The following is a 23,855-nucleotide window of genomic DNA, read 5'->3' as shown; positions in this document are numbered from 1 at the left end:
AACTGACTTGTTTCCTCAGTTCAAGGCAAATTGGCAAATTCATGATTTCACTGGGCAAAGGGGAACAGATTAATCCAGTAGTCTGAATAATATCTTGGGGGTTGGGGCCTGCTCTAGCTGCTAGATTAAGTTCCTTGAGGTCAGGGATCGTGTCTGACCCTATCTCAGGAGCACCTAAGAAAAGCTCCGTAAACAGTGGTTGATTTAAGGTCCTTGAAGACAGGAATTGGATCCACTAACTCCCAAGGGTACAGTGTGCCACGCAGAGAAGGCCATCAGTAAATGGAATTGATGGATTGATTCAGTCTTGGAGATTAGGACTATATCCCAGCCAGTTTGTAGTGAGAAATGAGAAGCAGCGTGGCTCAGTGGAAAAGAGCCCGGGCTTTGGAGTCAGAGGTCATAGATTCAAACCCCGGCTCCGTCAATTGTCCGCTGTGTGACTTTGGGCAAGTCACTTCACTTCTCCGGGCCTCAGTTCCCTCATCTGTAAAATGGGGATTAAGACCGTGAGCTCCACGTGGGACAACCTGATCGCCTTGTAACCTCCCCAGCGCTTAGAACAGTGCTTGGCACATAGTAAGTGCTTAATAAATGCCATCAAAAAAAAAAAAAAAAAAGAAGTGGAATTGGCTCTCCACAGCTGCAGATTTCATGCCTGGGATGTTTTAGGCTGACTGAAGGAGGAGTGGTAAAATACCTATAATAATAATAATAATGGGATTTATTAAGCGCTTACTATGTGCAAAGCACTGTTCTAAGTGCTGGGGAGGTTACAAGATAATCCGGTTGCCCCACATGGGGCACACAATCAATCCCCATTTTACAGACGAGGTAACAGGCCCAGTGAAGTGACTTGCCCAAAGTCACACAGCCGATAAGTGGCGGAGCAGGGATTAGAATCCATGTTGCCAACTTGTACTTCCCAAGCGCTTAGTACAGTGCTCTGCACACAGTAAGCGCTCAATAAATACAATTGATTGACCTCTGACTCCCAAGCCCAGGCTCTTTCCACTGGGCCACGTTGCTTCTCTAAGACCTATGGTCTTCAAGCTCTGCTCGATGGCGTTTGAGTGCTTACTCTGTGCGAAGCACTGTATTAAGCGCTTGGGAGAGTGCAATACAACAGTTACCGTACATGTTCCCAGCTCACAACAAGCTCCAGACCTTTCCCCAGCCCCAGCCCCTCACTACCCACCGAGACCCTGTGATTCAGAAAGTAGGCTTGACTTAAGGCAGGTTGGAAGTGGCCACTGAGGAACCGACAGCCTGCTGACTCTTTTGAGGTAAGTGGACCATAAATTTGCCTGGGATTCTTGGAGGTGGCGGGAAATGGGAGAGAAATGGGGACTATACCAACTGTTTATATATGTACATATTTTTTACTCTATTTTACTTGTACATATGTATTTTATTTTGTTAGTATGTTTGGTTTTGTTCTCTGTCTCCCCCTTTTAGACAGCGAGCCCACTGTTGGGAAGGGACTGTCTCTATATGTTGCCAGCTTGTACTTCCCAAGCGCTTAGTCCAGTGCTCTGCACACAGTAAGCGCTCAATAAATACGATTGATTGATTTATGGCTTCTCTCTGCACCTTTGGGAGCCCTTCTGTTCCCCCAGTGCCTAATGTGCGTTTCTTTTTTATGATGAGAATCAGGAGAAAAATTAATAATAATAATGATGGCATTTCTAGACTGTGAGCCCATAGTTGGGTAGGGACCGTCTCTATATGTTGCCAACTTGTACTTCCCAAGCGCTTAGTACAGTGCTGTGCACACAGTAAGCGCTCAATACGATTGAATTTGTTTAGCGCTTACTGTGTGCAAAGCACTAAGCACCGGGGGTGATACAAGGTGATCACGTTGTCCCACGTGGGGCTCACAATGTTAATCCCCATTTTGCAGGTGAGGCTCAGAGAAGTTAAGTGACTTGCCCAAGGTCACACAGCAGACGTGGCGGAGCTGGGATTTGAACCCATGACTTCTGACTCCCAAGCCCGTGCTCTTTCCACTGAGCCACGCTGCTTCCCGGCTGATCATTCACTATCTAGTAATATGCCCTCTGCTTCCGTACATTAATGATAGACCCCATTTTTAATGTCCCTCAAGAAACTTGAGAATGTTTTATAGCTTCTAATCGTAGCTGTTCTGTACCATTTTCCTAGGAACCCGGCATTGATTTCTTTAACACAAGCCTGCTCTCAGTGGGCTGGTCTCTCATGAGGAAGTTAAAATGAATGTAAGTCTTTTCTCTTTAAACCTGAAATTTGTAAATTTACAGTTCCTCAAACTGCAGTGCTCCCACATATCTCGACCGGCTTCCGAAAAGCCCAAACTGTGGCAGTGATTTTGTTCAAGTCCAATGAGAGGTGGGAGAGAAATCTCCCTTATTTATTCATTCATTCATTCAATCGTATTTATTGAGCGCTTACCGTGTGCAGAGCACTGTACTAAGCGCTTGTGGCATTTAGGATCCAGAGAGCAATTCCCCTTTATGTTAATCAGATCTGCTGTTCAATTGGTTGGATGGATCCATATATTCAATGCCAACCTTCGAGTCAGAGAAACGTGACTGCTTTCAATTGGTAGAAATGTATTCTCGGCCCCCGGGAAACTGTTACGAAAAAACAGTTTCCTTGAATTTCAAGAGGAATCCAGTTGAACTTTGATTTTTTTTTTTTCCATTATTAGACTAGTAGGTAAAAACCTTCACTAGAGTGGTCAGATCAGAGTGTTCAGTTTAGTTTTTACGATTCCATTAAGATGTTTAGAGTGGATGAGAGTGCTGGCTTTTCCTTGAAGCGGGCTGCCAGTTAAGCTATGCAATTGTGGTGACTCCATGAACAGCTGTTGGTGTTTCTTGTCTGTAATCGGGGCAGTAGCCTTGCTGGTTTGGCAGACAGGACGGGCGGGATTAACTGGTTACTACTGGGAGGTTAGGGCTTTGAAGATGAATCGGCTGTGGTGAGGGTTTGGCATAGAAACGTAATTGTCCAGCAGGAAATATTGAAGGCTTAGAAGAGTTGTCTGTCTTCCAACCTAAATAAATCCTCAAAATTCCAGTCCTCAGAACTGGAAAATGTGGGGTTTTGAGATGGTGTTGGAAAGAAAGGAGGCTCCTGATTCAGAAGCAAAGGCATTTTCCCAGGCTAGTGGAAGTACAAAAGAAGGGGCAGACTGTCAAGAGGCTAAAGGGAAATTGAGGCCCACCCTCACCCTAATTTTAGCTTAATCTTAATCCTACAAGAGTGAGTAGAAGGAGCAAAGGGCTGGAAATAGGCCAAGCAGTAAGGGCACTCCAGCTAATACAGAAAAGACTGAAATTCCCCCTGAGGCGTCTACAAGGACAAGCCACTGAACAAACATGTTAAAAGCTGTTTATTCGTTGGTGGTGAATGTGGTGAAGAGCAGTGGTCCCTGCTGGGTTTTTCAGATGGTTTAGTGGTAAGAATGGTATTTATGGAGCACTCGGTGGATGTAGTAAATGAGTGGGAAAGTACACAGTGGCATGAGTCGCCACGCTACGGAATGGGCAACGTATATGTCAGCGTATAAGATGTTTCCTCGGTTTGATTCTTCTTGTTTTAGCCCAGGATTCCTACATGCAGGGGTGGGAATCCCCTCAGTCGGAAGCCCCATCCCTCAGCCAGCCAGGCACCTTCCTCCACAGTCAGCGCTTCATGATACTTTCTTGATTAGCGGAGGCAGTTGCTCCCCTGAAGTTGTCTCTCAACTTTCAGAGAAGCCTTTCCCCAGTGCGGGGGCCATCCAGGCGTGGAGAGTCACGGGACGGGCAGCAGCGGGGGAAACGGGGCCCGTCTTTAAGAACCCTCTCCTGTCCGTAGCATCCAGGGCCAAGTCACTGTTTTCCTTGCCTCTTTCGGACTCCAGAGGTGAAGTCAGCGGGGATAGGAACGGGTTGAGGGCCCGGGCCTTGGGGTCAGAAGGACCTGGGTTCTAATCCAGCCTCCACCACTCGTCCGCTGTGTGACCTCGGACAAGTCACTTCACTTCTCTGTGCCTGTTACCTCAACTACAAAATGGTGGTTAACACGTGACCTCATGCGGGACACGAATTGCGTCCAACACGGTTTGCCTGTATCCACCCCGGTGCTCGGAACAGTGCCTGGCACAGAGCAAGCGCTTAACAAATTCCACATTTACAATTAATCCCGGCTTTGCCGTGGACCTGCTGTGCGAATCGGGCCGATCACTTAACCTCTCTGGGCTTCTACTTATCTGTAAAACAGGGATAGGAATCCTGCTCAGGTTATCGAGAGTCCCAGGTGGGGTTGTGTCTGATCTGATTGTCTCATACCCACCCCAGCGCTTAGCCTGGGGTTCTTTGGAGGGTGTCCTATGGCGGTGGAAGTGGGGGCCGCAGGGAGTGGAGCCCTTCCGCCCGCTCTCCTGCCGTGCCCCGAGCCGCTCACTCTTGATCGAAGAACTCATCCCAAAGCGGAATCCTCTCCGTCTTGGTCCTCACCAGGGCGCGGGGCTTCTTCCTTTCCTCTGCCTCCCCATCGGAGTCGGAGCTGGAAGCGTCCCACGGGAGCTCACGGTCGGCCCGCTGCGTCAGCCAGCGTTCTGCTTTACCGCCGGGCTGACATGCCCCCAATTCTCCATCCCAGGGGCTTCCTGAATAATAATCATCATCGTAATTATGGTACTCGTTAAGCACTTACTACGTGTCATGCACTGTTCCAAGCGCTGGAGTACAGAAGTAGGTGGGACAGAGTCCCTGCCCCCCATGGGGCTCCCAGTCTTCATCCCCGTTTTACAGAAGAGGGAACTGAGGCCCAGTGAAGTGACTTGCCCAAGGTCACCCAGCAGAGTTGTAGTGGAGCCACGATCCTTCTGAGTCCCAGGCCTGGGCTCTAGCCACTAAGCCACGCTGCTTCTGAAACTCTGCCCCTCTGCACCCATAGGACTTGGGAAACAGGAGGGAGGGCGGCTCAGAGCAGAGCGCGCACATCCATCACACACATCAAGGCTCGTGCCGCCAGTTTGCAGACCGAACAGCGGACCGGCGGGGTCGCGGGCGCGCGGACCGCGACGTCTCGTCTCCCCCGACAGCGACCCAACTCACCCCAGTCTGCGGAGAGGGTCCCGGGAGGCTCCGGAGTGGCGAGGTCTTCCCAGCCCCTGTTTCCCGGAAGGTTCACGAAGGGTTTCTTTCCTCTGCGTTCCCTCGCTTTCTGTTTCCCAATCCTGGACTCCCGCTGCAGGTTTCTCTTCAGTTCCGCCTGGGCCTGCAAGGGACCCGTCCGCTCAGTAAGCGCTGGGGTACCGAGCTTTCCTGCAGCACGCGGGAGGCCGGTGGGAGAGCCCGAGCCGGTGAGGCAGCAGGGTAGCCTGTCCCGAGACGGAGGAGCGGGGCCGGAGGGAACCGAAGACGGGGAAGGTTCAGCAGGAGACGACAAACCGAGGGACAGGGATTCGGGAGGCGGACCGGAAAGCCGCAGAGACAGCGGAGATCGATCAATCAATCAATCAGTCGTATTTATTGAGCGCTTACTGTGTGCAGAGCACTGTACTATGGGGGCAGAGCGACAGCGAGGGAGGATGCTGAGGGACTAGAGGCGCGTCGTGCTAACGGACCGCAGGAAATAATAATAATAATAATGGCATTTATTAAGCGCTTACTATGTGCAAAGCACTGTTCTAAGCGCTGGGGAGGTTACAAGGTGATCACATCGTCCCATGGGGGGCTCACAGTCTTCATCCCCATTTTACAGATGAGGGAACTGAGGCCCAGAGAAGTTAAGTGACTTGCCCAAAGTCACCCAGCTGACAAGTGGCGGAGCCGGCATTGGAACCCATGACCTCTGACTCCAAAGCCCGGGCTCTTTCCACTGAGCCACGCTGCTTCTCTAAATGAACTAACGGTGATTCCGGCAGCGTTTTATAATCTGAATTGTATTGGAGTTTTCTCTAAATCAGAATCTTGCAGTATGGGATAATCATATTTTGAATCTGAAGAACTCCCTCTAAAATAATGGCCAATCATTAAATACTGCGGCTCGATCAATTAAAAGATCGGCCTGAACGGCGATGTTTCTGGACAGTATGGTACAATACAAAGGGTTTGTGAACAGTCGATACGATTTAGCGAGAGCCTTCTTGGGGCCGAGCACCCTCCGAGGCCCTTGGGAGACAACAACGGAGAGGACGTGATTCCTGCCTCCGGGGAGCTTGCGGCCTAGCGGGAGAGGAAGAGGCGAGGAAGCGGCAGACACAGGGAAGAGTTAGCGAACGTGCCCAAGCGTGGACCTGCGACAGGTGGTGGGGGACGCCTGGGTCCAACGAGAGGCAAAGAGCGGGAAGAGGCCAACGACAGAAATCGGTTCTCAGTCGCGACGCACCGGCTCCAGGTTGTTGCAGCAAAATTCCCGGGATCCTCTAAACGGCACGGCCGGGAAAGCGGGCCGTCCCGAGTTTGGAGGGTGAAAAGAGGGCGGGGATGGCGGGTTTACAGAAAAGAAAGACCGTGGGCAGATAACCTGTATATATGTATATATGGTTGTACATATTTATTACTCTATTTTACTTGTACATATCTATCCTATTTATTTTATTTTGTTGGTATGTTTGGTTTTGTTCTCTGCCTCCCCCTTTTAGACTGTGAGCCCACTGTTGGGTAGGGACTGTCTCTATGTGTTGCCAATTTGTACTTCCCAAGCGCTTAGTACAGTGCTCTGCACATAGTAAGCGCTCAATAAATACGATTGATGATGATGATAACTAGGGCAGATGTAGCTTTGGAACTGAGAACAGAATTCTGTTCGCCTTTTTAAAGTCAGTCCGGCCTGGTGGGAAGAGCTCGGAAGTAAGGAGACCTGGGTTCTAGTCCCAGCTCTGCTGCTGATGGGCTGTATCGCCTCGGGCAAGTCACTTCTCTGAGCCTCAGTTTCCTTTTCTGTGAAAAGGCAGCAGGATCCCTGCTCTTCCTGCCTCTGCTATTGCGATTCCTGGGTGGGACGGGGGCTGTGCTGAGCTGATTAGCTTTTGTCTAGTCCAGCACTTGATGCATAATAAGAACCTAAGTAATAATGATGGCATTTAAGTGCTTAGTATGTGCAGAGCACTGTTCTAAGCACTGGGGGGGATACAAGGTGATCAAGTTGTCCCACGTGGGGCTCACAGTCTTAATCCCCATTTTACAGATGAGGGAACTGAGGCTCAGAGAAGTTAAGTGACTTGCCCAAGGTCACACAGCAGACATGTGGCGGACCCGGAATTCGAACCCATGACCTCTGACTCCAAAGCCCGGGCTCTTTCCAATGAGCCACGCTGCTTCAACCTAAAGACAAAGGCATTGGATTCCACCCGTGGGGGCCTGGCTGGGGTGGTAAAACTAGTCTATCCATCGCAAAGCTCTTCAGGCTAAGCCCGAAAAGTTTCAACACAGCTTCGGTGGTGGCCATTGTAATTTAGGAGAAATGGGGCAGAAAACCCTCCGCCAAAAGGCTTGGAACCAGAGAATTTTGCCCAGGTCACCCTTAGCGCTCTCTGTTTTCTTCCTGCCCCTCGGTTGGTGACGATATTTAGACTGTGAGCCCACTGTTGGGTAGGGACTGTCTCTATATGTTGCCAATTTGTACTTCCCAAGCGCTTAGTACAGTGCCCTGCACATAGTAAGCGCTCAATAAATACGATTGATGATTGATGATGATATTTCTTTTAGCTGGACATACACACCCAGTAGCTGAACTCGGGGATGGGGTGGGGAATGGATGGGCCTTTGGAACAGAAGTGGAGAGGGGAAGGGTCCTTCAGCATGGCAGAGTGGATAGAGCATGGAAGGTCATGGGTTCTAATCCCAGCTCTGCCACGTGTGACCTTGGGCAAGTCACTTGCCTTCTTTGGGCCTCAGTTTCCTCACTTGTAAAAAAAACGGGGATTAAGACTGAGAGCCCCATGTGGAACAGGGACTGTGTCCGACCTGATTAACTTGTATCTACCCTAGCGCTTAGTACAGAGAAAGTGCTTAACGAGTACCATAATTATTACTCTTACCTCTTGTCTCTTCCTGTTCATCTCAAGCATCTGCATCTTGTGTAAATACTGCCTCTTTCCCAGTGGGTGTTTGACACTCTGCATTCTCTTTTCCAGCTCCTACCATACGAGAACAGAAAAAGTGTGGATCAGGGGCCAAGCGTGACGTCCAGTGTTCCCAGCGCAGAAATCCAACACCAGGAACAGAAAGCCAGCTCCCCCAGAACCTCCCGGAAAGCAAGACCCCTCCGGCTCTCCTGGGGTGGGCTGTTTCTCGCCGCAGCCGGTGGTAAGTGCGCGTGGGATCCGGCACCGGGGAAGTGGTGACGAGGGTGGGAAAAGCCATTCGAGTCCGGAAAGGTTTGGGGAAATTTCTGGACCACAGCTAGTAGAGGGAACATCCCCAAGCATCAGGTAACGTGAGCTCTCATGGCCTCATTTTGCAAAGAGAAGCAGCGCTGTGCTTGGCACATATTAAGCGCTTAGCAAATACCATAATTATCAAAAAGCAGCATGGCTCGGAAGGGAAAAGGGCAAGGCTGGGAGTCAGAGGACCCAAGTCGCCTGCAGTGTGACCTTGGGGAGGTCACTTAACTTCTCTGTGCCTCACTTTCCTCATCTGTAGAAGCAGCGTGGCTCAGTGGAAAGAGCCCGGGCTTTGGAGTCAGAGGTCAGGGGTTCAAATCCCGGCTCCGCCAATTGTCAGCTGTGTGACTTCGGACAAGTCACTTCACTTCTGCCTCATCTGTCAAATGGGGATGAAGACTGTGAGCCCCCCGTGGGACAACCTCATCACCTTGTAACCACCCCAGCGCTTCGAACAGTGCTTTGCGCATAGTAAGTGCTTAATAAATGCCATCATTATTATTATTATTATTATCTGTAAAATGGGGATTAAATACCGGTTCTCCCTCCCACTTAATCCGTGAGCCCCATGTGGGACAGGGACTGTGTTCAATCTGATTAAATTGGATCTACACCAGTTCTTAGTACCTACTAAGAGTTTTATAGAAACCATAAAAAAGCCGTACTATAGTCCCTAAGATTGAGAAGTGGGGATGGGATTTGGAGGAGCCGAAAAGGGCCTCGTTTCTAGGAGCCGAGGCCGGTGAAGGAGGTCAGCCCATTCATTCAATTCAATCGTATTTATCGAGCGCTTACTGTGTGCAGAGCACTGTAGTAAGCGCTTGACAGCGAGACACGTGGCGGATGGCGGCGGGAGCGGCCGAGAGGCAGGAGGATCGGATCAACTGCCCCGGATTGATTTTCCAGGATCGGATTTCTTTCAATCAATCAATCAGTCGTATTTATTGAGCGCTTCCTGTGTGCAGAGCACTGGACTAAGCGCTTGGGAAGTACAAGTTGGCAACATATAGAGACGGTCCCTACCCAACAGCGGGCTCACAGTCTAAAAGTGGGGGAGAGGGGGACCCCGGAGCCAAGCCCCCGGCACTTACCTTGGTTTTGGGGGCTACCGCTGTCTCGCGCTGGATCAGGCGGCCTCGTGCTTGCGGTGGGCCGGCGGGCTCCAGCATCTGCAAATCCAACACGAACAAGCGTTTAGTATGTCTCAACCCAAGACGGCGAGAGCCACACAAACGCTCTTGTTGCTGTTCGTTTCGATCCGTGGTATATATTGAGTGCTCACGGTGGGCGGAGCACTGTACTAAGCCCTTGGGAGCGTATGCTAGGATTGAGTTAGGAGCCGCATTCCCTGCCTGCATAGAGAGAAATGTTTTTTGTGCTTTTTTTTTGTAAAAAAAGGACCCATCATAGGTTTCAAGGAATCAGTCTATTGCAATGTGTGGGGTAATTGGAGTAACCCAGCCCCAGGTGACGGAGGTTGATGAAAGAGAGAAGCCGCTAGTGGAAGAGCAGGAGCCTGAGAGGCAGAAGGACATGGGTTCTAATCCTGTTGGCCTACAAGGAGAATCCTGTGAAGGGGTGACCCTCCCCTTGGATCAGCGTGGCTCAGTGGAAAGAGCCCGGGCTTGGGAGTCAGAGGTCGTGGGTTCAAATCCCGGCTCCGCCAATTGGCAGCTGTGGGACTTTGGGCAAGTCACTTCACTTCTCTGGGCCTCAGTTACATCTGTAAAATGGGGAGGAATAATAATGATAATGATGGCATTTATTAAGCGCTTACTATGTGCCAAGCACTGTTCTAAGCGGTGGGGAGGTTACAAGGTGATCAAGTTGTCCCACGGGGGGCTCAGAGTCTTCATCCCCATTTTCCAGATGAGGGAACTGAGGCCCAAAGAATGATAATAATAATAGTAATAATGATGATGGCATTTATTAAGTGCTTACTATGTGCTAAACACTGTTCTAAGTGCTGGGGAGGTTACAGGGTGATCAAGTTGTCCCATGAGGGGCTCACAGTCTTCATCCCCATTTTCCAGATGAGGGAACTGAGGCCCAGAGAATGATAATAACAATAATAATGCATTCATTAAGCACTTACTATGTGCCAAGCACTGTTCTAAGCACTAGGGAGGTTACAAGGTGATCAGGTTGCCCCATGGGGGGCTCACAGTCTTCATCCCCATTTTCCAGATGAGGCCCCTGAGGCCCAGAGAAGTGAAGTGACATGACCAAGGTCACACAGCCGACAATTGGCGAAGTGGGGATCTCAACCCACGACCTCTGACTCCAGAGCCCGGGCTCTTTCCACTGAACCACGTGGCTTCTCATGAAGACTGTGAGCCCCCCGTGGGACAACCTGACCACCTTGTAACCTCCACAGCGCTTAGAACAGTGCTTTGCACATAGTAAGCGCTTAATAAATGCTATTATTATTTTTATTATTATTATTATTATTATTATTATCCCCTGGGTTCTGCGGGGCCTGGAAAGAAACTAGAGCAGCTTTACTCCGTAAGGGCCACTAGGTGGCAGCAGCCATCTCTGGACGCTCAGATCATTCATTCATTCATTCATTCAATCGTATTTATTGAGCGCTTACTGTGTGCAGAGCACTGTACTAAGCGCTTGGGAAGTCCAAGTTGGCAACATCTAGAGACGGTCTCTACCCACCAGCGGGCTCACAGTCTAGAAGGGGGAGACAGACAACAAAACAAAACCTGTTAACAAAATAAAATAGACTAAATATGTACAAATAAAATAAATAGAGAAATAAATACATACAAATATAGAGCCCCCTTCTCCCCCCCCAGCCCCTGTATATAAGAATAAGAATAATTTTGGTATTTGTTAAGCACTTACTATGTGCCAAGCACTGTTCTAAGCGCTGGGGGGGGATACAAGGCGATCAGGTTGTCCCACATGGGGCTCACGGTCTTCATCCCCAATTTACAGATGAGGGAACCGAGGCCCAGAGAAGCAAAGTGACTTGTCCAAATAATAATAATAATAATGATGGCATTTTTTAAGCGCTTACTATGTGCAAAGCACCGTTCTAAGCGCTGGGGTGGTTACAAGGTGATCAGGTTGTCCCACGGGGGGGGCTCACAGTCTTCATCCCCATTTTCCAGATGAAGTCACTGAGGCCCAGAGAAGCAAAGTGAGTTGCCCAAGGTCACACAGAAGACAGGATTAGAACCCATGACTCCCAAGCCTGTGCTCTAGCCACTATGCCATGCTGCTTCTCCCGTGTTCATCTCCGGATGAGCAGTGTGATCAAGGGGTTATAGGTAGGCAAAAATGAAAGGGGAGTTCGGTTATAAAGGTGAGCTTCGGAGGAATAAAGAACATGAACTGAGTAGCAACAGGTGAAGAGAGCTGATATGTAGAGTGGAGAAACGTGGTAAAGGAAAATATTCATATAGTTTAAAGTGAAGGAAGTCTTGGAAGGGTATGTAAGTGTATAACAAATAGGAGAAAAAGTTTGTATTCAGTGAAAAGCCCATTGCATTGCATCTATCTTTGCGCATAGTACGCGCTTAACAAATACCAACATTATTATTATTATTATTATCTATCCCAGTGCTTAGTACAGTGCTTGGTAAGCTGACAGTTGGCGGAGCCAGGACTTGAACCCATGACCTCTGACTCCAAAGCCCCTACTCTTTCCACTGAGCCACGCTGCTTCTCATATAAAAGTGATGATACTCGTTAAGCGCTTAGTATGTGGGTTTAAGAGAAGCAGCGTGGCTCAGAGGAAAGAGCCCGGGCTTTGGAGTCAGAGGTCTTGGGTACAAATCCCGGCTCCGCCAACTGTCAACTGGGTGACTTTGGGCACGTCACTTCACTTCTGTGCCTCAGTGACCTCATCTGTAAAATGGGGATTAAAACCGGGTGCTCCCCGTGGAACAACCTGATCACCTTGTAACCTCCCCAGCGCTTAGAACAGTGCTTTGCACATAGTAAGAAATAAGTAATATTGTAGTAATAATAATGATGGCATTTATTAAGCGCTTACTATGTGCAAAGCACTGTTCTAAGCGCTGAAATAGTAATAGTAATACTATACTATAGTATAGTAAGAAATAAGTAATATTTTAGTAATAGTAATAAAGTAACAAATGCCATTATTATTATTATTATTATTATTATTATTATTATTATTATGTGCCCAGCATCGTTCTAAACGCTGGGGGAGATACAAGTTAATCCCGTGCTCCTGCGGGAGGAGAGGGTGGACTTCACCCCACATCACCCCAAACACAAATCCTGTGCAGAAAGTGAGCTCAGAATATTACTACTACTAATTATGGTATTTGTTAAGCACCAGGCGCTATGTGCCAGGCACTGTAGTAAGCGCTAGGGTGGAGAGATGCAAATCGAGCTGGACCCAGCCCCTGCCCCCCACCATGGGGCTCACAGTCTTAATCCCCATTTTACAGATGAGGGAACCGAGGCCCAGAGAAGTGAAGCGAATCGTGGAGGTTCTCTCGCTGATGACGTTTTGGTCCTAATCATCATCATCATCATCATCAATCGTATTTATTGAGCGCTTACTATGTGCAGAGCACTGTCCTAAGCGCTTGGGAAGTACAAATTGGCAACATCTAGAGACAGTCCCTACCCAACAGTGGGCTCACAGTCTAAAAGGGGGAGACAGAGAACAAAACCAAACATACTAACAAAATAAAGTAAATAGAATAGATATGTACAAGCAAAATAAATAGAGTAATAAATATGTACAAACAATAATGATGGCATTTATTAAGCGCTTACTATATGCAAAGCACTGTTCTAAGCGCTGGGGAGGTTACAAGGTGATCAGGTTGTCCCACGGGGGGCTCACGGTCTTCATCCCCATTTTAAAGGTGAGGGAACTGAGGCCCAGAGAAGTGAAGTGACTTGCCCAGAGTCACACAGCTGACAATTGGCGGAGCCGGGATGGGTCCTACCCATGGGCCCACTGGCCTAATGGTTAGGGCCCGCTCCTGGGAGTCAGAAGGACCTGGGTTCTCATCCCAGCGCCGCCACTTGTCTGCCCTGTGTCCTTGGACAAGTCACTTCACTTCTCTGTGTCTCTTACCTCAGTACTAAAACGAGGATTAAAACTTTGAGTCCCAAGTGGGACAGGGACTGTGTCCAACCTGATTAACTTGTTTCTCCGCCCAGTACTTAAAAGTGCTTGGCACATAGTAAGCGCTTTTCAAGTAGAGAAGCAGCGTGGCTCAGTGGAAAGAGCCCGGGCTTTGGAGTCAGAGGTTGTGGGTTCAAATCCCAGCTCTGCCAACTGTCAGCTGTGTGACTTTGGGCAAGTCACTTCACTTCTCTGGGCCTCAGTTCCCTCATCTGGAAAATGGGGATTGACTGTAAGCCCTCTGTGGGACAACCTGATCACCTTGTAACCTCCCCAGCGCTTAGAACAGTGCTTTGCACATAGTAAGCGCTTAATAAATGCCATTATTATTACCATTATTATTATTATTATTATTACTGTTTTCAGTAATGAAGGATATGTAAACTGTCCTTCATTCTTGCACACTCATGCTCACTCAGAGAATTTGTCTGTTATATTGTCCTCCCTCAAACTCTTAGTGCAGCGCTCTGCACATACTGGGAGTCAGAAGGTTATGGGTTCTAAACCCAGCTCTGCCACTTGTCTGCTGTGTGGCCTTGGGCAAATCACTTCACTTCTCTGGGCCTCAGTTACCTCATCTGTAAAATGGGGATTAAGACTGTAAGCCCCGTGTGGGACAGGAACTGTGTTCCACCCGACTTGCTTATATCCACCCCAGTGCCTGGCACATAGGGCTTAAAGGCCACAATTGTTATTATTATTATTATTATTATTATTATTATTATTAATAATATATAAATAAGCTTTCCAATTGGCTCCAATCCCACTCCCACTGGAACAAGAGACAAAGATTTTGCCAAACTAATCATATCAAATGTTACCATTTACAATAGTCTACACTCACGTTCCTCTTCCCTATTCCCATATGGGAAGACTCACCATTCCACTTCCCTTCTTGCTCCTTTTAGTTGGATTTTATAATTGAAGACTCTCAGGGAAAAGGGAATTCCCATTTCATCCCGGTTTGACTGTAGACTCTTTAAGGGCAGGGGCTGTCTCAAATTTGTTTAACTTGAGAGGAGTTAAATTTAGATGTGAACTCTGCGGTTTCATGGAAGAGATAAGATGTTTGCTAGCAGAGATGGGATATTCATGAAATACCAGCTCCTCTGGGAAATGATGGCTTTTCATTGTCAGAAGGTGACACTCGAATGTTGTCAGTGTCCCTGTAATTTATTCCTGGGGTTGTGTGGGTGTGTGTTGTGTGGGTGTGTGTCTCTCCCCTCTCCCACTAAGATCCATGTGGAACAGAGACTGCAGCATGGCTCAGTGGAAAGAGCACGGGCTTTGGAGGCAGAGGTCATGGGTTTGAATCCCGACTCTGCCACGTGTCTGCTGTGTGATCATGGGCAAGTCACTTAACTTCCCTGGGCCTCAGTTACCTCATCTGTAAAATGGGGATTAAGACTGTGAGCCCCACGTGGGACAACCTGATCACCCTGTATCCTCCCAAGCGCTTAGAACAGTGCTTTGCACATAGTAAGCGCTTAACAAATGCCAATTATTATTATTATTATTATTATTAACTGTTTATCGTGTATGTCATCCATGTTCAAGGAGCATGGCCTACTGGAAAGAGCCCGGGCCTGGGACTCAGAGGATGTGGGTTCTAATCCTGGCTCTGCCATAAGTCTGCTGTGTGACCTTGGTCAAGTCACTTCACTTGTGCCTCAGTTATCTCATCTGTAAAATGGGGATTAACAGTGTGAGCCCCATGTGGGACAGGGATTGTGTCCAACCTGACTGCCTTGTATCTACCCAAGCGCTTAACCAATACCATTATTATTATTATTATTGATAAAGGAGTCTCCTGTCAAGAATAATTGTTTCAGTCCTGAGACTTTGGGAACTCCTTGGTTGGTTCTTCACTATTAATGATACAGCCCCAGCAAACAGTCTATTAGCAAGTAGCAAATTCATCAAGCGCTCAATAAATCCGATTGATGAATAGTCTAGCCAGGACTTGAACCCAGCTCTCCTGGTTCTCTTTCCATGGGACCAACGGCAGGGCACAGAGTAAGGGTTTATTATATACCATTACTTCGACAGGAGCAACAAAAGTCACGCTCCTACCCGTAAGAAGCGTGCAGGCAGTCAGTCAATTGTGTTTATTGGGCGCTTACTGTGTGCACAGCACTGTTCTAAGTACATATAACAATACAACAGACACATTCCTTGCCCACAATGAGTTTACAATCTAAAGGGATTAGGATTTTGTGGCAGGTGGTTCACATCGGTGTGAGTTACCCCAGGGACCTGTGAAACCGCCTGTTGGGGAAACAAGAATGGGGGATGAAACTATTTGTCCGGCATCGTTCAGTTACGGGCCAGCCCAAAGGCCAGGGGCTGGAGGAGAAAAACCTTCTAAGTCCTCACTTGCTCAGTGATAGTAATAATAAGAATAATGATGGCATTTATTAAGTGCTTACTATGTGCAAAGCACTGTTCTAAACGCTGGGGAGGGTACAAGGTGATCAGGTTGTCCCACGGGGGGCTCACGGTCTTCATCCCCAGTTTACAGATGAGGTCACTGAGGCCCAGAGAAGTTGACTTGCCCAAAGTCACACAGCTGGATTAGAACCCACGACCTCTGACTCCAAAGCCCGGGCTCTTTCCACTGAGCCACGCTGTTTCTCACCCATAGTCGTTTCCTCTAATAAAGAGTCTCTTCGGAGATCATGGCCGGAGGAGCCATCCTGGTGAAGGTTAGGGAGCAACGACTATTGGATCTAATAGTCAACCAGTCTACCTGTGGTGTTTAGAGTGAGCACTGTTTGCAGAGCACTGTATTAAGCACTTGGGAGAGTACAGCTACAGGCGTGTTCTAACCTAGTCCTTAAAATCATAAGCACGAGGAGAAGAGTACATGACTAAAACCAAGTAATCATTTTAGCGCCGCGCTGCCATAAGCCACGAAACAGAGAAAACACAAACAACATATGGAGCACTGACGGCCTGGCTTTTAAAAGGAGAAAATAGACTAAATTTGGGCATCAGAGAAAGGTCTGGTCTAAGCATTTCAACAAGCTGGCGATGCGATGGCTTATTAGCAGCCAGAAATACACTACTGGGAACCTTATTTTTGTTTCTTTCCTTCGAAGCTCCACGTGACAACCCTCAGATCACGTGTACAAACACACTGAAGACGACAACTGACCGTTTTCTGGTTACCTTTAGTCACTGTATTCAGACCAAAAAAATGGTGTGGAGACTATTGGTGCCAATCTTTGTGGGGCACAACGGGTCGGACGGGTTGAAAGTGGGGACTCGTCCCCCTCGTCCCCCTCTCCATCCCCCCATCTTACCTCCCTCCCTTCCCCACAGCACCTGTATATTTGTATATATGTTTGTACATATTTTTTTACTCTATTTATTTAATTTATTTGTACATATCTATTCTATTTATTTTATTTTGTTAGTATGTTTGGTTTTGTTCTCTGTCTCTCCCTTTTACACTGTGAGCCCACTGTTGGGTAGGGACTGTCTCTATATGTTGCCAACTTGGACTTCCCAAGCGCTTAGTCCAGTGCTCTGCACATAGTAAGCGCTCAATAAATACGACTAATGATGATTTATTTTATTTTGTTAGTATGTTTGGTTTTGTTCTCTGTCTCCCCCTTTTACACTGTGAGCCCACTGTTGGGTAGGGACTGTCTCTATATGTTGCCAATTTGTACTTCCCAAGCGCTTAGTACAGTGCTCTGCACATAGTAAGCGCTCAATAAATACGATTGATGATGATGATGATGACAGCGGATGGGAGGGAAGAGCCTTCTAAAAGTACGCCAGTCACAGAGCCACCATTTTGGTTCTCTTCCCGTCCCTGAGGGGAAACTCTCCGGTGCGGCCAGAGAACTGGGGTGAGCGAGGCTGGGAGTCCAGATCGATCGATTGATCAATCAATCGCATTTATTGAGCACTTACTGTGTGCAGAGCACTGTACTAAGCGCTTGGGAAGTCCAAGTTGGCAACGTATAGAGACGGCCCCGACCCAACAGTGGGCTCACAGTCTAAAAGGATCATATAGGAAGTTCATACAGTCCCTTCTATACTGGAAGCTCATTGTGAGCAGGGAATGTGTCTACCACCTCTGTGATATTATACTCTCCCGCACTAAGTGCTCGTTGATGGATTGACCGACTGATACGGGTGTGCGTGCGTGCTTGGGGTGGTCAATGTGCCTGTTGTCCCCAGAGAGTGGCCACTGATAGTACAATAACTACCACACACAGATAATGACAAATCTGTGGATGAAGCATAATGAGCCTTAATTTTTACGGCCCATTCTGGTTTGAATGCTCACCCCCGTTGACTTTCTACGGGCAATAATTACACAAAGATGAACGAGAGCCCAAAACGGTATGGGAAGTTAGGGAACAGTCCATCAGGAACGGCAGCAGGTTGGCAAATCGATGAAATCACCAACCTCCCTCTGAAATTACGAGCGTTCAAAAGGGATGTGACCGTGAAATCCAAGGAATCCCTTATTTCTTAGGCACCTTACCTGCAGTCTCCGTGGTGGATGACTTTTAATAATGCTTGTTCCTCTGTTCTCCGGTGAGGTGTCCAAAGACATGGCCCCGGGCACTGGATGGAGTGAGAGAAAATAAGGAACGGTCAAACATTTTCACAGGATCACAGTATTAGTTTGGTTTGGCTAATAAAGATGACATATCTTTTCTAATTTCTATTTCTGCCTTAGTCAACCTCCTGGCCAGAAGCAGAGGCCAAACGAAGCAACAGATTGTCTCAGCACAGACCCATCGTGAACCAGAAACTGCCAGCCAGTAGCCCCTGCTCTTCTCAGCGCTTAGAACAGTGCTTGGCACATAGTAAGCGCTTAACCAATACCAACATTATTATTATTATTATTATTATTATTATTATTATTATTATTATTATTCTCACGGCCTCCTGCGTTTCCCTTTCAGCAAATGTCCCCAATGTTCGCACCTGGGAGGGCAGAGATTCCCCAAGGGCAGATTTTTAGAGGAAGAGCAGGATTTACAGCAGAGGTGTGGACATGTTAGACAAGACAGAAGAAGCATTATAACTTTCCTGGATCATCATCATCATCAATCGTATTTATTGAGCGCTTACTGCGTGCAGAGCACTGTACTAAGCGCTTGGGAAGTACAAGTTGGCAACATATAGAGACGGTCCCTACCCAACAGTGGGCTCACAGTCTAGAAGGGGGAGACAGAGAACAAAACCAAACATATTAACAAAATAAAATAAATAGAATAGATATGTACAGGTAAAATAGAGTAATAAATATGTATATATGTATATACATATATACAGGTGCTATGGGGAAGGGAAGGAGGTAAGATGGGGGGATGGAGGGGGGAGGAGGGGGAGAGGAAGGAGGGGGGGATGCTTCCTGGATGCTAAGGAGCTGTGTGTGTTGGCGCTGCCACGGATCTCACCTGCCGGGGCCGCCCACAATGGCCTTTGGCTTCCTGAGGAACCGTGAGAGTCACACCAGGTGCTCAATGTTATGTTTGTGGGATTGGAGATGTGAGGGGCCGGCTAAGTGGGAATGAGTTCAATCCGCCGTTGTCTTTTTGTCAGCTAAGAGAAGCAGCGTGGCTCAGTGGAAAAAGCCCGGGCTTTGGAGTCAGAGGTCATGGGTTCAAATCCCGGCTCCGCCAATCGTCAGCTGTGTGACTCTGGGCATGTCACTTCACTTCTCTGTGCCTGTTACCTCATCTGTCAAATGGGGATTAAGACTGTGAGCCCCCCGTGGGACAACCTGATCACCTTGTAACCTCCCCAGCGCTTAGAACAGTGCTTTGCATATAGTAAGCACTCAATAAATGCCATTAAAAAAACAACAACATTGGAATGTATTTCAGTGGCAGAGCTTTCAAAGAATCTCCTCTGCCTCTTTTTGCAATAGAGCGGCAATTTCCTGGTCCCTTTCATTATCTTTAGTACACTTGAGTGATTACAAACACTAAAGACTGTGAGCCCACTGTTGGGTAGGGACTGTCTGTATATGTTGCCAATTTGTACTTCCCAAGCACTTAGTACAGTGCTCTGCACATAGTAAGCGCTCAATAAATACGATTGATGATGATAATAAAAGAAATGTTACCAGAATGGCTTTTCTAGTTCGGTTCTTTCCTGATGGCATTTATTAAATGCTACTCGGTGCTAAACACTGAGGTAAATACAAAGGAAGCAGATTGGACAGAGACCCCAACCCGTGCGGAGCTCATAACCTAAGAGGTGGTTATCGTCATCACCCCCATTTTACAGATGAGGCAGCTGAGGCCTATAGAGGTTAAGTGATTTCCCCCAGGCCAGGGGGCAGAGTCGGAACTAAAACCTGGGTCTTCGGACTCTCAGCTCCATGCTTTTCCTATCGGACCGTGCTGCTTCCCGACCGGATGCTCCTTTGTCACTTAAGGTTCCAAGTTTTTTTATAATGGCCATTTATTAAGTGCTTACTATGTGCAAAACACTGTTCTAAGCACTGGGGAGATTACAAGGTGATCAAGTTGTCCCATGGGGGGGGCTCACAGTCTTCACCCCCATTTTACAGGTGAGGTCACTGAGGCCCAGAGAAGTGAAGTGACTTGCCCAAAGTCACCCAGCTGTCAATGGGCAGAGCCGGGATTTGAACCCATGACCTCTGACTCCAAAGCCCGGGCTCTTTCCCACTGAGCCACGCAAGTTCTGTGTTCAGATGAGCAGTTGGGACATCAAAGCATCTGACAGAGAAACTGTGGGGAAAAATCTTAGAAAGTTGACCATTAAAGACATTGAGCCATTGACCACCTAATGGAAACCAAACTATCATGAAATCCTTTAAGTGGTCTCTCTAGGCAGGAGGCCTTTAGGAGGTGCTTAGTACAGTGCTCTGCACACAGTAAGCGCTCAATAAATACGATTGAATGAATGAGGTGGAATTCATGCTCTCCAGCCTTCCAGGGGATAGGCCCTTTTGTTATTGATCTAGACTACACGGCGGAAAACTAGTCATCTAGACTGTAGGCTCGTTGTGGGCAAGGAACGTGTCTGCTGTACTCTCCCAAGTGCTCAGTATAGTGCTTTGCACACAGCAAGTGCTCAATAAATACGATTGAATGGAATGAATGAAGAAAACGCCACTTGGGCTGACGATCGTTCATCTGCTTCGTGAAGAGCCCTTGGTTCCATCTGGCCGAACTGGAACAGTCGCCGTCGCCTGTCATTCATTCATTCATTCATTCAATCGTATTTATTGAGCACTTTCTGTGTGCAGAGCACTGCACTAGGCGCTTGGGAAGTCCAAGTTGGCAACATATAGAGACGGTCCCTACCCAACAGCGGGCTCACAGTCTAGAAGGGGGAGACAGACAATAAAATAAAACATGTGGACAGGTGTCAAGTCATCAGAATAAATAGAAGTAAAACTTCTATTACTTTGATGTCAGCCCACAGAACATCGAGAGCCAATCCACATTTCCTTCAGACACAAGGGCTCTCCAACAGGCCTGTAATCCTGCCGTCTAAATTGCCCTTCCTAAGCGAAAGAGCAACAGGGCGAGCCTGGGGAGGGGGGAAAACATCCCATCCACTCCCATCCATTCAATCGTTTATTCAATCGTATTTATTGAGGGCTTGCTGTGTGCAGAGCACTGCACTAAGCGCTTGGGAAGTACAAGTTGGCAACATATAGAGACGGTCCCATAGTCTGGGCTCCAAAATTCACTTTAGAGAACAGTGACATTGAGCATGCAGTGATTAACACAAAATCCATTCCTCCTGCTTAATCCTTTACACCTAGAAGCTATTTGAATCTTCTTAGCTCTTCGGAGCGTCAAGGCCTGAAAGGAATGCTCTTTCAATCAAAATATAATCTGATTCATCTTTCTCCAGAGAGAGAAAAATGTCTCCCCCACCTTGCTCACACAGTCATCAGTTTCTCCGCACCCTCTGCTTCCATCCAAGATTTAGCGGCATTTTAGACAGCCGCTTTCTGGCTTGTGGAGATGGATAATAATAATAATGATGGCATTTATTAAGCGCTTACTCAGTGCAAAGCACTGTTCTAAGCACTGGGGAGGTTACAAGGTGATCAGGTGGTCCCACGAGGGGCTCACAGTCTTCATCCCCATTTTACAGATGAGGGAACTGAGGCCCAGAGAAGTGAAGCGACTTGCCCAAAGTCACCCAGCTGACAACTGGCGGAGCTGGGATTTGAACCCACGACCTCAGACTCCGAAGCCCGGGCTCTTTCCGCCGAGCCCCGCTGCTTCTCTTGGATGGATGACATCCGTGTTCTCCACCAGCCCTAGCCTTGAGCCTTAGGAAAGCGGCGCGGCATAGGGGATACACCGTGGGCCTGGGAATCGGAAAGACCTGGGTTCTAATCCCAGCTCTTCCACGTGTCTGCTGTGTGACCGTGGGCAAGTCACTTAACTTCTCTGGGCTTCAGTTACCTCAACTGTAAAATGGGGATTACGAGTTTGAGCCCCATGTGGGGCAGGGACTGTGTCCAAACTGGTTAACCTGTACTGTGCTTGGAACAGTGCTTGGTACATAGTAAGTGCTCAACAAGTACCATAATAATAACGGTAATGATGATTACTATTATTATCATCACTGTCACTCTCCATTAAGGAGGCCAGAATGAGAACAAGGCCTGGCCCTGCTGACAGCTCACGTGAGGACACAAAGGACCACCTGTTGGGACGGGCATGTCACCGACTTGTACTTCCCAAGCGCTTAGTACAGCGCTCCGCACACAGTAAGTGCTCAATAAATACGACTGAATGAACGACTGACAGGGCAGGGGGGGCCGGCAAATCCTGCATCGCTTCCTCAGGCCCACACCCCCTCCACCATCCTCGTCTTGGAGCCCCCCAACAGCCTCACTACAGCCAACGGGGGCCCTGGTGTGAGATTACCTCACACCAGGCGAAGCACCGTGGCTCAGTGGAAAGAGCCCGAGCTCTGGAGTCAGAGGTCATGGGTTCAAATCCCGGCTCCGCCAACTGTCAGCTGGGTGACTGTGGGCAAGTCACTTCACTTCTCCAGGCCTCATCTGAAAAATGGGGCTTAAAAACCGTGAGCCCCCCCCGTGGGACAACCTGATCGCCTTGGAACCTCCCCAGCGCTTAGAACAGTGCTTGGGCAAGTCACTTCACTTCTTTGGGCCTCAGTTACCTCATCTGGAAAATGGGGATTAAGACTGTGAGCCCCACATGGGACAACCTGATCACCTTGTAAATTCCCCAGTGCTTAGAACAGTGCTCTGCACATAGTAAGCACTTAATAAATGCCATTATTATTATTATTATTATTATTATTATTCCCGCCTCTCAGTAGCCGCGAAAGAGGCTTCATTCATTCATTCAGTCAATCAATCGTATTTATTGAGCACTTACTGTGTGCAGAGCACTGTACTAAGTGCTTGGGAAGTCCAACTTGGCAACATATAGAGACGGTCCCTACCTGACAACGGGCTTACAGGGGAGTGTGCAGACAGCGGCAGACCCTTTGAAGGGGCTCGCTGTGGCTCAGTGGAGTCAGAGGTCATGGGTTCAAATCCCGGCTCCGCCACGTGTCAGATGGGTGACTTTGGGCAAGTCAGTTCACTTCTCTGGGCCTCAGTTCCCTCATCTGGAAAATGGGGAGGAAGACTGTGAGCCCCACGGGGGACAACCTGATTACCTTGTATCTACCCCAGCGCTTAGAACAGGGCTTTGCACATAGTAAGCGCTTAATAAATGCCATCGTTATTATTATTATGAAGACTGTGAGCCCTACGGGGGACAACCTGATTACCTTGTATCTACCCCAGCGCTTAGAACAGTGCTTGGCACATAGTAAGCGCTCAACAAATACCACTATTATTATTATTATTATTGTCTTAGGAGTTACCAGATTTTAGGGGACTCTTCCCGCTTCTTAGTAGCGGCAGAAGAGGCCTCGTGCTGGGAGTGTATGGACTTACAAGTCCATACTTGTAAGTACAAGTGTAAGTGTACTTACAAGTATCTTGTACTTCCCAAGCGCTCAGTACAGTGCTCTGCACACAGTAGGCGTTCAATAAATACAATTGATTGCACCTAGTAAGCGCTTAACAAATACCATGATTATTATTACCTGCCGCGTAGCGTCCGTACCAAGGCTGTCTCAGAGGCGGCAGCTGCCTTTCAAACCGGTCGATCTCTCCCCGCGGCCCAGATGAGGTGCCCAAGTTACACCCTTCCACCTGAGCGTCGCGGCTGTGCAGGGGGGCCACCCGGGTCACCTTCGGGTGAGTCCGCGAGGAGCCGGACCCCATCCCCGGGGAGCCGCCGCGGGCCGTGGAGGACTTCACGCCGAGGCGAGCGGAGCCGCTCGGCCAGGTTTCCTTCAGGACGTGGT

General features: G+C 48.3%; 1 protein-coding gene across 1 annotated transcript; it reads right to left on the bottom strand.

The window, feature by feature from the left end:
* Positions 1–2,698: 2,698 nt before the first annotated feature.
* CCDC198 (coiled-coil domain containing 198) lies at positions 2,699–23,834 on the bottom strand. The gene is made up of 6 exons (XM_038756639.1): positions 23,592–23,834; positions 17,995–18,077; positions 9,454–9,531; positions 8,018–8,116; positions 5,088–5,250; positions 2,699–4,636 (listed from the first exon to the last, which is right to left on the bottom strand). Exons 1-6 carry the CDS (start codon positions 23,770–23,772, stop codon positions 4,428–4,430), a joined length of 813 nt encoding a protein of 270 aa, XP_038612567.1. The 5' UTR covers positions 23,773–23,834; the 3' UTR covers positions 2,699–4,427.
* Between the last annotated feature and the right edge of the window lie 21 nt (positions 23,835–23,855).

Source organism: Tachyglossus aculeatus, chromosome 14 (genome assembly GCF_015852505.1).
Source record: "Tachyglossus aculeatus isolate mTacAcu1 chromosome 14, mTacAcu1.pri, whole genome shotgun sequence".
Classification (NCBI taxonomy): domain Eukaryota; kingdom Metazoa; phylum Chordata; class Mammalia; order Monotremata; family Tachyglossidae; genus Tachyglossus; species Tachyglossus aculeatus.
The sequence above is the reverse complement of the archived record's forward strand: the minus strand, read 5'-3'. Positions and strand labels throughout refer to the sequence as shown.

Coding starts and splice junctions, on each gene's coding strand:
- CCDC198 (XM_038756639.1), bottom strand. CDS start 23,772: ATGGGGTCCGGCTCCTCGCGGACTCACCCGAAGGTGACCCGGGTGGCC. Junction 8,117..9,453: donor CGGTAGCCCCCAAAACCAAG/GTAAGTGCCGGG, acceptor CTCGTATGGTAG/GAGCTGGAAAAGAGAATGCA. Junction 4,637..5,087: donor GACCCTCTCCGCAGACTGGG/GTGAGTTGGGTC, acceptor ATTATTATTCAG/GAAGCCCCTGGGATGGAGAA.